This window comes from Hippocampus zosterae, chromosome 4 (assembly GCF_025434085.1).
Source record: "Hippocampus zosterae strain Florida chromosome 4, ASM2543408v3, whole genome shotgun sequence".
In the NCBI taxonomy this organism is placed as follows: Eukaryota; Metazoa; Chordata; class Actinopteri; order Syngnathiformes; family Syngnathidae; genus Hippocampus; species Hippocampus zosterae.
In genome coordinates this window covers 6443600-6458868 of record NC_067454.1, presented here as the reverse complement: position 1 = coordinate 6458868, position 15269 = coordinate 6443600, and the positions used below count along the sequence as shown (strand labels likewise).

Genomic DNA, 15269 nt, shown 5'->3' with positions numbered 1-15269 from the left:
CTGAAATGACGTTTAAAAACGTCTTTGGGAGTGAGTGATTTAAAGAAGGGCTTAATCTTTAGCACACAACTAACTCTGCCTGTCAAACAGGTACATAGTAAGCAAACAGTAAAATTAAACTAAACATTAGCCACCAGTGGCCAATACACAACTGACAAGTTTCACACAACTAGCACATAGTGATTGACCAGCGGCTAGGCAGCTATATGATTAGCAAATAGCTAAAAGAATCTAATACTATGGCCCTTATTTTTAGCAGGCTAGTGGCTAACACACAGCAAATTCATTCATTCATTTCACGCAGCTAAAGCAGCATTAGCACACAACAAATACAACCCGTCACAAAGCTACATGGTTAGCAAACAGCGAGTCAGTGGCTAACACACAACTGATAAAGGGCTTTCATACAACTAATGCAGATTGAAACCGTTTACACATACTAAATAATCTTTATAGACTGTATGTGCAATGTGGGTGGATCATGCCCTCAAAAAGAGGAGTTTGTAGTTTTCTGGATTCTTGCTGTGTGAGACGAGGGCAATAAAAGTAACGTATCACATCCTCTGCTGTCATATTAAGTGAACAGGAAGTTAGGGAAAAAAATGGACATGATGTTGTCAAATGCATCTTGCAAGTTGCACATGAATTACGATCCTTTTAATGTCTTCCAAGTGGACTTTTTCAAAGGCACTCTGTATTTGGGCATTTTCTTATTTATTTACTTATTCCCATGTTTTGTTTTGTTTTGTTTTAAACACTCTTTAGTGGGAGTATGTACACTGTTTTGGGGTGGTGGGGTTCTGGTTCTGGAAATGCTAGCTCAGGATGCTATCGAGAAAAAAACCCATCAGGGTACCTTACCTGAAGCAGATGCTGCTCTTCCCTCCAGCTTGGACGCAGGGATACTCCACGGTTATGATTTTATCGTCCGGGCACTTGGCGCTGAGGGATCAAAAAGATTTAGGTGATTTTTTTTTCTTTCACATGATGTTCTGAAACAAAATGCATTTGTTCTGGTTATTTAATTGAATTTTGGCCAGTGATTGGTTCCAGGTGGCATGTGATGTCCCAAGTATTGGGTTACTTAATGCGTATTAACCACAATGAATATTACATTCAGTACAGAGACCATGTGCTTGTGCCTAATCCTTCTCTAACACAACGGACATTCTCGGCTTTTACTGTGGTTAACTTCTGTTTGCTTTTGTGAAGAGAAATGTTTTTTTTCAAATGTCCTTAAAGTTAATACAGAGTGTTTTATTCTTTGGATAGTCTTAATATACACTTGTTAACTTAATATACACAGCTGTAGGATTTCATAATGCTGATAAAGTTGAATTATGTCCTTTTACATTGTTTTCTATGGGAAAAATAGTGGAAAGATCTGCCTATCTACGCAACTTCCAAACTATCAATCTATCCATCGATCAGACTTTCAAGATATAGTACCTACCCATCCGTTCATCTGCCTCCCTACCGACCTATTCACCGATCCACCTATCATCAACCCACATATCTATCTACCTCTCTATTTATGTACTTATCCACATACCTTCAATCAATCAATGAAATCAATCGTTTAACTAAGCAGTCAATCATTCATCCATCCATCCGTCATTCCTATCCATCTCCAATCAAAAACCAACTTAACATGAATCAATCAATCAATCAATCCACATCTACCTACCGATCAATTTGTCCATCTATCCCTCTCTCTCTCCCTCTACAGTATCATCTCTATTCATATTTATCTGTCCATCTCCAGTCTTGAGCAACCTACCAATCACTCAAGCACTCAATCCGTCCATCCGTCCGTGACAATCTACCTGCAATCATGCAATCCATCAATTTACTCAGCCATCCAACAGAATCCATCCGCCAATCCATCAATCATCCATCCACTCATGGATCAATCTATCGCCAGATCAAGCATCCATCATCTGCCAATCCACACGTCTAGATCGACATACTGTATCCATGTCACTTTTCTGTCAATCTTTTCATCTATCCATCACCGATCATCAATCCATCCACCTGTCAATTTTTTCGATCATCCATCGCCCTTTCCGACCACTTCTCCAGCCATCCGTCCATCCATTAGAATGGGCATGATTTCACTGACAAGCACGAGTCTCGAGAAGAGGACCTACTGTGAGTCGTCCGTCCCGTGCGCGGTCCTGATGGAGCCGGCACCAGAGTCGCAAAGCAGGGCCGCACACATGGCGGCGCCAAACGCTAGTAGAGTGGCACCATCAATGTGACCCATGTCCGTGACCGATGCTCCTCAAGCTGCTTCACTTCTTCACATGGGTGTGCCACCTCCAAAAACCAGAAGAAGGGGGAGGAGGAAGACTTCGTCCTCCGGCGGGACCGCAGCGTGGTGTTGCGCGCATGTGAGCAGCAGTCGCTCCCGCGCCGTGCAGTCCACCCTGACTCGGCGCGCTGAGGCGGAGAAGGAGGACTTTACGGTCCAGTGCGCTGCCTCTAATCCCCCCCTTGGATTTACATTCCTCCCCCCCCAACTCCGCCCCCCGTTCCTCCTCAAAAGAAGAGGCACACTCCTGCTGCTTTCACCACAAAAGACAACGCTCAATAATTGGCTCATTACGGCGAATGTCGTTAACATGGCCCTATTATTGAATCGCCTTCAATATGGCAACAATTAAATTACAAAGTCAATTTAATTAAGTCCTTCTGAAGGTTTCCCAGAGCCACAAATCTCATTTATTGTGGGAGAGACATTCTGACCAATATCTAGTCGACAGCCGCAGACTTCCAGCTCAGCGCCAGCGGATTTGCAGAATGCAATTTTTCTCCCCCCCCCCCCCCCCACCTCTCATTACCCGACGTGAAACATCTATTATGAAACATATATTGAATATTTATCAGTGTCTTTTTTTTTTTAAGAATTTGGACCATATAAATACAATTTTGTTTGTGGGGGGGTTCTGCCCTTGCATTTCACTGAGCATCAATTGTCAGTTAAAAGCGTTATTTATTTAAAAATTTTTCCCCTGCGGACATGCAGTGACGGCATAAAGTGGGAAAGACACGCGCGTCTAACATCCAGCCCACATTTTGTCTCCCAATTGCCAGATGCGCTGTGGGCCTGCAATAGAATACGCTGGAACGCCTATCGAGGCAGAGTGCGGCCTCAAATTACATCTGTCCCGGGCACGAAAGTGAGGATGCGCTCAACTCATGGGCGCCTATGTGTGAAAATTGAGCCTGCGAAGTTGGACACACTTGCCAACCAATGACACTGATAATTCTAAATGAACCAAAAATGCCAAACATAACGACAAACATAACATAATGACCAAACGGTCCTCTGTAATCAATATAAAATATGCAATGCTAACACATACCCCCATCAAGTTATTTGATAACATCTGTGCGATGGCCGACGATTTACTGGAAACATTCTTCATTAATTCATTCATCTTCCGAGCCGCTTGATCCTCACTAGGGTCGCGGGGGTTGCTGGAGCCTATCCCAGCTGTCTTCGGGCAGTAGGCGGGGGACACCCTGAATCGGTTGCCAGCCAATCGCAGGGCACACAGAGACGAACAACCATCCACGCTCACACTCACACCTAGGGACAATTTAGAGTGTTCAATCAGCCTGCCATGCATGTTCTTGGAATGTATGAGGAAACCGGAGCACCCGGAGAAAACCCATGCAGGCCCGGGGAGAACATGCAAACTCCACACAGGGAGGCCGGAGATGGAATTGAACCCGGTACCTCTGCACTGTGAAGCCGACGTGCTAACCACTGGGCTACCGCCCTTACTGGAAACAGTATGATTTAATCCAGGGGGAATTTTTCTTAAAGAATTTACTGTTCTCGGGTACGGATGACACGTTGCATTCCTTCATACTTATTTCTCTTGTGGACACTTGGCATGGGATGAAAGCCAAAAAGTTGTGAGACCAGAATGAAATCGGTCACTTTAAATGAGTAACTAAAATGGAACCTGATCCAAAGTGCAATACACCGTATCGATCAACATCCATTCATGCTGTCATAAGGTCTCCCAGGAAAAAAACAAATACAAAATGGAACTGAAGAGTAAAATTAAACCACCAGACCAAAGTTTATTCTCGGATTACTATTCTGTGTGTCATGATTGGCTTGTAAACTGAGCGAGGATTGGATAAAGAGACAATGAAGGAATCATGAAATCAAGTGGAATAAAGTCCAAGGGGTGACCTCTGGATGAAACAAGTCGTTTAAAATGAGTGAGTGAAAGGAATAGCGGCCAAAAAAAACGACACAATGTCGTGCTCAACATTTCCAGCTTTCAAAATTTGACAGTCAAATAAAACACAGCTATAAAATGTTACAAATAAACCACTGGGCCAAACATTTGAAATCGCTTCCATTTTCATGGGGGGAAGGGGGGGGTTCTCCACTTTTTTCATTTTCAGGTCCAGGAAATAACCATGAATAATGCTGAGGTTGTGATTAAAACAAAACAAAAGAAATGAATGAAAAATGATATTTGGTATTTGGAAAAAAAATTGTTAAGGAACACATACGTATACACACACACACACACACACATTGTACATTGCGGTGAAATATAGCTGCGGTAACGCATTGGAACTTTCCCGCAGACAGATGGCTTGCGAGCGGCTCAACAACACCAAAAACGAGAAGGAATTATTGCATCATTCTTCAAGGTTTGCTTTGTTGCTGGGAACAATCTGCAAGTTATTAACTCTGTTGAGCCGCCAACATTTTTTTTTTTGCAACCAGGAAAGTCGACATCCATGTTCAGCTCAGGGTGTTCCGACTTGAAGTTTTATTTCTTTTGTTTTTTTATTTTTATTTTGAAGGATGGAATAAAACGTGAGAAGCAAAAATGGCCCCCGTGTCTAATATAGGTGCTGCTGTTTGGATTAGCAGTTTGTGTCGTTGGTCTTCCCGGAGTTAAAGATGTAAAAAGACGGGATCAAATCAAGCAAGGATGGAGCCGAGTGCAAAGGGCTGAAGAAACAAGAGGCACGGGAGGAGAAGGAGGTGAAGGAGGAAACCAAGTAAGCAAGACAATTTCTGATGACATCAGAACTACAAGAGTGAAACATGCGAGCGACCATGGAATGACCCAGACAGTTTTTGAGTTTTTGAGTCAGTCGACATCGATCTCCCAGCGACATTACTCTTAATAATTGTTCTGCCACCTTTGACAAGGAGTCCATTAAGTTCGCTGTGTTTGGTGAAAAGGTGGAAATGGTGAAAATTTTAAAAAGCTGTTATTATTAGGGACGTTCTTTATTCACCAATGGCGACAAAACTATATCTGAATCGTTGGACGAATGAGTTTCTTATGTGGCATCGTTCTTTGGGATTATTAAACAGTGGTCATTCCTTGTCGAGTCATCAATCATTACATATGGAAGAGTGATGTGGTGACGCGTAGACCGATAAATGACAGAAGGTCACCATTTGTTAAACGTATAAGCGAATGGTGGCGTAATATTGACGCAATCGTGACGCTAGGGAGTGCCAGCAAAGGGCTATTCACGTGTTTTGGGAAGCACAGGCCATGTAAAGTAATGGCGACCGTTCCGTCTCCTAGCCACATCGTTGGGCTCTTGGCTAGCGCTCAACACAAACACGTGCTTTTTATTCAGGCTCGAATGAAGAATCCACATGCAAGTAAACCAGCCCTAGCGCAATCGATTCAATCGTGTACTTTGGCTTCGCATTCCGTGCAGGAAGATATACGGTAATTCCACCTCCTTGGTGATTTCCGGGTTTGCAAGATTATTTGGGTAGAGATAATAACTCTAGGCGGCCCGGTAGTCCAGTGGTTAGCACGTCGGCTTCACAGTGCAGAGGTACCGGGTTCGATTCCAGCTCCGGCCTCCCTGCGTGGGTTTTCTCCGGGTGCTCCGGTTTCCTCCCACATTCCAGGCTGATTGAACGCTCTAAATTGTCCCTAGGTGTGAGTGTGAGCGTGGATGGTTGTTCGTCTCTGTGTGCCCTGTGATTGCCTGGCAACCGATTCAGGGTGTCCCCCGCCTACTGCCCTGAGACAGCTGGGATAGGCTCCAGCACCACCCGTGACCCTAGTGAGGATTGAGTGGTTCGGAAGATAAATGAATGAATAATAACTCTGGAAATGTGGTCGATTCTGGAAGTAATTGTATTCTTGACCACTAGATGGTGCCACAAAACTTATTCAGAGGTGGAAATTTGAAAGAAGATGAACAAAGAGGACTAATTCAAGTCATTCTCTGTAATCTTGCGTTTAACTCATTCAGTTCCAGCCAATTCTAGACCAAGTCTGAAAAGACGTTTAAAAACGTCTTTGGGAGTGAATGCGTTGTTAATTAAAGGCCACAGAAAGCAGCTGTATTTTATAATGTACGTCTTTGACCATGATTATTGATATATATTATATATTATGAGATATCAAGGTAAGTTTGGATGTTTGAAAAAAAAACAACGGGATTGTTAACAGTATGGTAAACACAGAGGGATCAGAACGCTAATCTACGGTACAGCGCAATATTTTTGTGTTGCCCGTTGCTCTCAGCTCTCTCAATAAATGTGTTGTATATAAATGTTGAAAACATACTTAAGGAGTATTTCACTCTCATTCCTGTATTGCGGATTTCACTTGTTGCAGGTGTGGTCTGGAACGTAACCACCGCGATGGAAGGGGGATTAAAGTCAATCTATCATGTAAGAAGAGGGAAACTAACGATTGTTCGAGAACTGGCCGACTGGTCTTCATTATTCCCATCACACATTCACTTTCTGTGCCGTTTCCAGCGTGGAGAGTCCCTGCGTGTTTCCCATTGATCTGCTTTTCATTTCATTCGACTTGTCGTCATTCGACGGGATGAAACCGCCCCTAATTACAAATGCACAGAATCGCTCCAGAACTTTTCCCCAAAGGCTTTGTGAAAATTGAGCAGCCCTCACCTTTGGCCATCATGAATATTCTTACAATGACAAATTAAGGGGAGCGTAAAGAGGTCAGTCCAGCTCTTGGCATGTTGAGTGACAGCCTCAATTGATTGATGATTTTTTTTTTTTTTGGATGCAGGATGAGAAGTGTTTTTTGATGAGGTTCACTGTCGGGACACAAATTGCCGACTATGATGATTCTATTGTCTTTGTTTTTGTGGGATGTCTCCATTATTTACATGATTCACGTCTATGGGAACGTCATCAGCCAGCAAGCAAACGTACCATAAAAAGGCAATATAAAAAATACTGCAATAATAATATACGGTATACAGTATATATATATATATATATATATATATATGTTTTTAAGTCTCAGAGCTGCACATTTATCCAGATATGCACCAAAATGACAGACACCTGTATTCGGTAAAAGGGAACTTGTATAAAATATTGTTCTCGGATACATAGCTTAGCTTAAAACGCTATCAGCGTTAACATCCGAAAAGCACATTTTCACTATATTCGTCAATGTTGTCATTGCGGGCGTGCATTGTGTCCGCTGCATGCGCCACATGCACACATCCACGTGTAATCCGGTGATTTGATGTTGGAAGTGCTGCCTGCGTAGAGATAAATACACTGGACAGTATGTCTTTAAGGGGATGAGAGACAGACGGACGGACGGACGGGCTGACCGACAGTTCATTAACTGAAAATGACCCTTGGAATGATTTGACCTTGCCGGTGATAGATTGAGCAGATGTGGTTCTTTAACCACTGATAGCAAACGTGTCTTTAATTGGGTTCCATTGGGAAACACACACACAAAGGGGGCAGGGTTGGGCTGGGGGGTTTGGTTATCATTTGTTCCAAGCGAACAAGGTAAAGATTTGTAAAAACATCACTACTGTACTTAATCTTCCATAAAATGTCAAAACCCAGACAGGAGGGAAAAATACTGTGGATGGAGCTCTGCCAAGAAGATTTTTTTTTAACCTTACTTTTAACTCAACAAAAAAAAGCTCTTTTGCAAGGTGTGTAAAGTATCCGCACGCACAAGTTGCAGTGATTTACCTGACCTTACAGGTGCAGGGGAGCATTTATGCAGCTGGAAACACACTGAGCTCAAAACATGTCAGCCCTTTCCAGCCCAACCCTCCCCCTCAGTTGCTCAAAATGTGTATCAGCTTTGAGGCACCGCAAAGCAATGACGATTCGAGAAAAACTGTCAATTGTGTTTGCAGGAAACACATTTGCTTCAGTGACCGAAAACTCTGCATTGGATGGTCCATGTTTACAAAAGAAAAACTAATTGTCTTGAAGGTTAACATAAACATCAGCTTGCCACTGATGTTTATGTCAATGTGTATGTGACGTTCATTGAACTCATGTTTGATACTTGAAACGTTTGTAAACTGTATTTTTAATCCCAACAGAAACACAGACTTTAGGTTCAATTGAGAAAATCGCCTTTGTTGTGTTTATATTGCGTTCAATGTTGATTAAAAAAAACGACACTGGATTAGGTTTCATTGAAGAAAAATATTTGATCTGAAAACGTGTACATCTATATATATATTGCGCGTCGTCCCGCACGCGGTCTGTCCTTCCGTCTGTCCCTTTTCAAAACGTACCTACTTAAACGCGCCGCTGCGCGCCGCCACTGCGCCGCTCAGGCAGTGGCTCACTACGATCGCGCGGGCATCTTAGAGAAAAAATGCTTGTCTACCCACAAGCATTGCAATGAAATTGTTAGTTATTTAGTAGAGCTAAACATCTCTTTATTTTCGCGATAAGCAATGAAGATGAACAAAAAGTTGGACCAAGCAACAACACTTTTGTGGGCCGAAGGCCCACCTTACCAGCCTTCCGCAGGAACTAGCTGATGAGCCGCCCGGAGGGCGGCGAACCAGCTAGTAAGATATAAAAAGTATACACACCCGTTTTCAAACGCCATTTTTTTTGTGGTCTGAAAGAAAGAGAACCAGATAAGGCATTCTATATCCGTTACTTTTAGATGTGGAAAAAAAATTCTGAAAAAAAGTTTGGACAATAACCTAGCCCAATTATGTTGCGCATTGTGCAACCCCCACAAAAAAATCTCATTCTAATTCAAAGTCAAGAAAAAAAGACATTATGGTTTCATCTCGCCATGTGACCCACTGATGTTTTCCACAAATATTAAGAAAAGTGGGTATACAGAGTGGGCAGCTTGGTGGACAAGCGGTTAGCGCGTCAACCTCACAGGGCAGAGTTCCTGGGTTTGCTGTGTGGAGTTTGCATATTCTCCCAAGGTCTACATGGGTTTCCTCCAGTTTCCTCCCACATTCCAAAAACATGCATAGCGGGCTGATTGAACACTCTAAATTGTCCCTAGGTGTGAGTGTGAGCACGGATGGCTGTTCGTCTCTGTGTGCCCTGTGATTGGCTGGCAACCGGTTCAGGGTGTCCCCCGCCTACTGCCCGAAGATAGACTGGGATAGACTCCAGTACTCCACCCCCCGCGACCCTTGTGAGTATAAAGCAGATCGGAAAATACAGTAGTGTACAGGTTAGGAAATGTAGCTTTCACAACAGGCCTTTTACCTCACCTGTGTATGTCCCCCCCCCCCACACCCCTCCCTCCCCATTGCCTGCTCCTTGCTTGGACTTTCTGCGTCTTTCTAACTCAACTTGCAGATCTGCATCCAGCCAGTGTGCGTGTCTTCTACGATATGCTTAATGAGCTACAAGTATGTGGAAAGCTCACAGCCAGGAATGCTGCTTGACCTCAGACAGGAGGGCTTACGAGAAGGTGGGAGAAGAGAGATCCTTCTCATCAAAAACACTTGGATGATACAAGTCGTGTTGGGTTCCCGGCTTTCAGTGCTTCATTACACAACATAAATGATGCTGGCTCATGGATGACGTGAGTTACCGTATTTCTTCAAATAGTGGTCTTCACTGTAATGGCTGTCATATCCCAACAAGATGAATAAAGGCCCTCCCTCAAATACAATAAATGCCCCCTTTTTCACAGCGGTAAAATAATAGTTACCCAATGCGATGGTTCCCCGTTTCATTGATCGTTCAGAGTTAACTACCGAGGTCATCTGAAATCTGCAGTGGCTAACCAAAACTTATACCCTCGGGGTCAAGTGGAAGAGTTGGTCACATGTTGCAAATGCGAAAGGTAGTTGTAATTTTACAGTGAAAAAAAAATCCAAATGTAATTTTGCAAAATGGTTGTAATTATATGCACATGAAGAATATAGTTGTAATATTACTAGAATAATGTTGTCATTTTACTGTCATAATTTTATGAGGTAAAAGTCAAAAATCAGGTGCGAACAAGGCTGTATGTTTTCTCGAGAAAATGTGCAACCTTGTCACAAGTGGTTATTTCACCAGAATAAAGTTTCAATGTCATTTTACAAGCAAAAGTTGCAATTTCATGTTAATGACAAATTTCCAAAACAAGAAACAGTTGCTCTCTTATGAGAATGAGGTTGTCTATTTATCGTCCGTATCATGATGAAGTCATCACAAGACGAAAAGTTGATTTTACGACGGAAAATGAAGTTGAAGATAAAAGTCAGACTCCTAATCGTATTTAGCGGATAACGTGTTCATTTAACAATAACGTGTAAGGAATAATATTATTTGGAGAAAAAAAAAAGGGCATTATGATGAAAACAAAGAATGCATTTGTACCAATACGGACCTTTTCACACGAAATGCTGTGATTATAATTCTCCTTTTCATTCACGGCAACATTCCGTCTGCATTTATAACACGACCGCAAATGTGAACCGCAAAGCCGACGTTGACAAACGACCCGACGCCCACAACGAAACTTTGAACGCGAGATTAATGAGACACGCAGAAATCCAAAACAATTTCCTGCTCGCCGCCAGACTTCTCCCTCAACAGCAGCTGCGTTCACTAGTAACCATCCGTACGCGTCTCGTGCCAATCTCAAAGTCCTTCGCTTTGGGACTACCTGTTGCTTTTACGACGTCCACTGACTCACTCGGCTCAAAGTATACACATTAAAATGTTAATTCCCAGACAGGTCTGCAACGTTCCCATGGTTGCTGACCCGAGTAAAATGCTTTTTGTGAGCGCTGCCATACACTTGTCTCTGCGGCTTTCAGGTCATAAGAGGTACGTGGTGGATTGGAACCCAGCCGAGTTGCAACTACAAAAAAAAATCTAAATTACTTGATGCAAAAAAAAAAAAAAAACGGTTCAAGAGTTGGCACTACTTTTGTATAAATGAAATTCCTCAACTGACTTCAACATAGTTCCTTGCGCATCAAGCTGCCACAAGATGGCGGCAAGGCACTTCTCTTTTCTAGATGGATCACTTTTCACTGCCTGTGCACAGGAACAACCAATCTGTGCATTTTGGAGTCAATAAAATAAAATAAAAATAAACATTCTGGCCAATAGGAGAATTTGCAAATGGCAAACAACGAAATGTACCCAGGTGCAATTTACGTGTCGATAATTTTCTTTCTAAGCTCCAGTGACAACACTCTCCTTCACTTCCTCTGATCCATGTTTAACTCATTCACTCCCAAAGACGTTTTTAAACGTCTTTTCAGACTTGGTCCAGAATTGGCTGGTACTGAATGAGTATATATATATATATATATATATATATATATATATATATATATATATATATATATATATATATATATATATATATATATATATATATATATATATACATACACATATGAATATACACTATGTTGCCAAACAGCACATCGACTGCAGTTCTTGTCACCCTTTAAGTCAGGCAACTTACCGATTTAGGTGCACGTTCTGTTTTTTCTGCCTTCTAAAACTCAAAAGCTATCAATCAATCAATCAAAGTGTTCATATTTTGTAACAAAGTATTTTTTTTACTGGATCACTTTTCACTGCCTGTGCACAGGAACAACCAATCTGTGCATTTTGGAGTCAATAAAATAAAATAAAAATAAACATTCTGGCCAATAGGAGAATTTGCAAATGGCAAACAACGAAATGTACCCAGGTGCAATTTACGTGTCGATAATTTTCTTTCTAAGCTCCAGTGACAACACTCTCCTTCACTTCCTCTGATCCATGTTTAACTCATTCACTCCCAAAGACGTTTTTAAACGTCTTTTCAGACTTGGTCCAGAATTGGCTGGTACTGAATGAGTATATATATATATATATATATATATATATATATATACATACACATATGAATATACACTATGTTGCCAAACAGCACATCGACTGCAGTTCTTGTCACCCTTTAAGTCAGGCAACTTACCGATTTAGGTGCACGTTCTGTTTTTTCTGCCTTCTAAAACTCAAAAGCTATCAATCAATCAATCAAAGTGTTCATATTTTGTAACAAAGTATTTTTTTTACTGGAGATGTGAGATGCCATATCGTCAAGTAAGCGACCATTTGGAGTGGAGGTAACAAATGCAGATTTTTTAACAAGTCGGCCTCCGCGCCAGTGCAACTGTAAAGCTGTGCCATAAGCAGGACCAGATGGAGACAGCGCTGCCAGTCATCAAACCGTAAATAGTTTTCCTTTTATTGTTGGTTTGCCTTTACTGCGCCTTGTAAATTTCACCGTCGGGAGAGCGGAAGTGATGTCATGGGGTGGGGGTGGGGATTTAAAACACGTTCAACCGTTTTTGTTGTTGTTTTTTTTAAACCCACCCATAAAGGCGGCTTTCTTAATTTCACCACTACAAAGATCATTACCTCCTGCAAGCACAAAGCGGGGGTGGTCTTTCAAAACAAAATGTCAGGGTGAGCTCAATTGCAGCAGACGTGTAGGAATAACCACACTGCAGGAAGTGGGACTTACTGACAGCGAAAAATGCAATCAAATGTCAATTACATATACGGTACATTAATTGTACAAAGCCATGACATAAACGCTAAGGAGCGGGGGGGGGGACCAGCGTGACATTTAAACACAAAACTTCTAAAGGTTGGGAGTTACAGTGAAGGATTTTAATGTAAACATGGCCGAGTAGTACGTGTGTACCATACCATCCGCAGTCATGGTTTCATGAAATAAAATGCAGACATTTACGTATGGTATACGTATTATATTAATACAGTACAACAGTTAAAGTGGGCGGCCCGGTAGTCCAGTGGTTAGCACGTCGGCTTCACAGTGCAGAGGTACCGGGTTCGATTCCAGCTCCGCCCTCCCTGTGTGGAGTTTGCATGTTCTCCCCGGGCTTGCGTGGGTTTTCTCCGGGTGCTCCGGTTTCCTCCCACATTCCAAAAACATGCATGGTAGTCTGATTGGACGCTCTAAATCGTCCCTCGGTGTGAATGTGAACGCGGATGGTTGTTCGTCTCTGTGTGCCCTGTGATTGGCTGGCAACCGATTCAGGGTGTCCCCCGCCTACTGCCCGAGGACAGCTGGGATAGGCTCCAGCACCCCCCGCGACCCTAGTGAGGATCAAGCGGCTCGGAAGATGAATGAATGAATGAATAATTGTGAAGAATTTCGAGATTGTTGTAGCATCATCACTGTGCCCAGTGAATATGATTTGAATGAACGAGCCGTCCATTGGTAGTATGCAAAAAAAAAGTGTCGCCAGTCTACGACAATTGATCACTCTGATTGCCTGGTCGCTAGCAAGACATAGAATTGACCAAAAAAAAGCAAGAAACCGGAAAGAAAAATGCTTTATTTACCAAATGAAGCGCGGCTTAACATTGCTCTTCACTTTGATGTGTTCCCGCTTGTATTCTACGTATGTTGGGCAAGATTGTCTGGATTTTATTTTATGAAACCCTGGCTGCAGATGGTCTGATAAACAATTACTTCGATCCAAGGCTGACTAATCGATCTCGTTGCTAAGGATGTGTGCGCACACACGGGTCACATTTCATTGCTACTCCTCAGTGCGTCATTGACTTCATTTACACGCAGTCAATCACCCTTTTATAACCCAAACATTGGCAGCAATCTAGTTTCTAAAGTCTATACATCTGACCGGAAATATGCGAGCAGAATTAAAACAAGCTCAGAAACGCATTTCCTGGTCAAGTTGTACACTTTTTGTATTTGTTGCATCCATTTTTTGGATTTGCTGGAAGATTAAATGAATGTCCTTTTGGGCTTTATATATATTTTAATCTTTTTTTTTTTTTTAATGTCGAGCAGGTTTATCGGGATCTGTTGAATGTAACTGTTAAACTTGCGAGCTAGCTTTTACTTTTAAAATTGAGTCATCAGTAATTAAAGCTGGGCACCACTGGATAGACTGAGTGGGATAAAAAATTGTGAACACATTGAATTGAACTAAAAATAATGCAATAAATTAAATATATATATTGAATTAATCTAAACTGTTGTGTGTGTGTGTGTGGGGGGGGGGGGTTGTCAGCGTCAAAAGTGAAATGGAAATTTGGGGTTGTTTTGTTTTGTTTCCGAACTTCTGTGCATCACGTTTCCCGTAACATCGCCGTCATGTCATCTGACTCCCATTATCGATTTTATTTATTTATTTATTGGCCACTGGCAGGAGAACAAAAGCGGAGGTGACGCAGAGCCTGTTGGCCACGCCGTCGGTGTATGTTGCAGCTTGTTAAAAAAAAAAAAGAACGAAAGAAAGAAAATCATGAGCAGCGCACGCACCGCACGCGCAACAACACTGACGGGCGTTTTTGTTTTTATTCTTCCTATTAGACAGGGAAGCCCCCAATTGAATGTGAAAAGAGTTGCATGCCAAATTATAAATTCTTGTTGCCGATTGACCTTTCATCCACACTAAGATAAGATAAGATATCCTTTATTCGTCCCACACTGGGGAAATTTACAGCCTCCAGCAGCAAGAATGTATGTAGAAAGAAGAAAGGAGAAAGAGAAAAAAAAAACAACAAACATCTTTCAATTAAATACAATATGAACACAAATGGATAAATCGCAGTACTGTTTACAATTCTTAACATTAACATTCTTAACTGTCATAAAATTGTCAAAAGACATGAGCCATTGTGTCAAAACTTCAGACATCCTCTCCCCCTGCTTTTAATTTTCTGCACATTCGATGTTTTTGGTAACATTTTAATATTTTAGATTGCCATTTGACTGGAAAAAAAGTAACAGCAGTATATAAATAATTAAACAGCTGATTTTTTTTTTTACTTTGAATGAAAAAAGTAATTATAAATATGTAAAATAAGGCTTAAAATCATGGAAAATTTTGTATTAGTATTCAGTGTGCTTGTTAATTAAATGTTTTTTGTTAGTTTGTTTATTGAACATAAAACATATACAGTAATAATTTGACACAAAATAAGGTAGATAAAAAAGTAAAAAGAAAGAAATCAGTCT

The 15269-nt window shown here is 41.6% G+C and overlaps 1 protein-coding gene and 1 long non-coding RNA gene across 2 annotated transcripts in view; both read right to left on the bottom strand.

Moving 5' to 3' along the window:
- Window positions 1-2477, bottom strand: part of LOC127600033 (collagen and calcium-binding EGF domain-containing protein 1-like) — a 29807-nt gene extending 27330 nt beyond the window's left edge. The window contains exons 1-2 of the mRNA XM_052064380.1: window positions 2151-2477; window positions 862-942 (exon numbers count right to left, since the gene is read on the bottom strand). Coding sequence (XP_051920340.1) covers window positions 862-942; window positions 2151-2266 — 197 coding nt within the window. The 5' untranslated portion in view covers window positions 2267-2477. The remainder of the gene's footprint in view (window positions 1-861; window positions 943-2150) is intronic.
- Window positions 1-14855, bottom strand: part of LOC127600074 (uncharacterized) — an 84584-nt gene extending 69729 nt beyond the window's left edge. The window contains exon 1 of the long non-coding RNA XR_007962251.1: window positions 14704-14855. This is a non-coding gene — a long non-coding RNA (uncharacterized LOC127600074). The remainder of the gene's footprint in view (window positions 1-14703) is intronic.
- Between the last annotated feature and the right edge of the window lie 414 nt (window positions 14856-15269).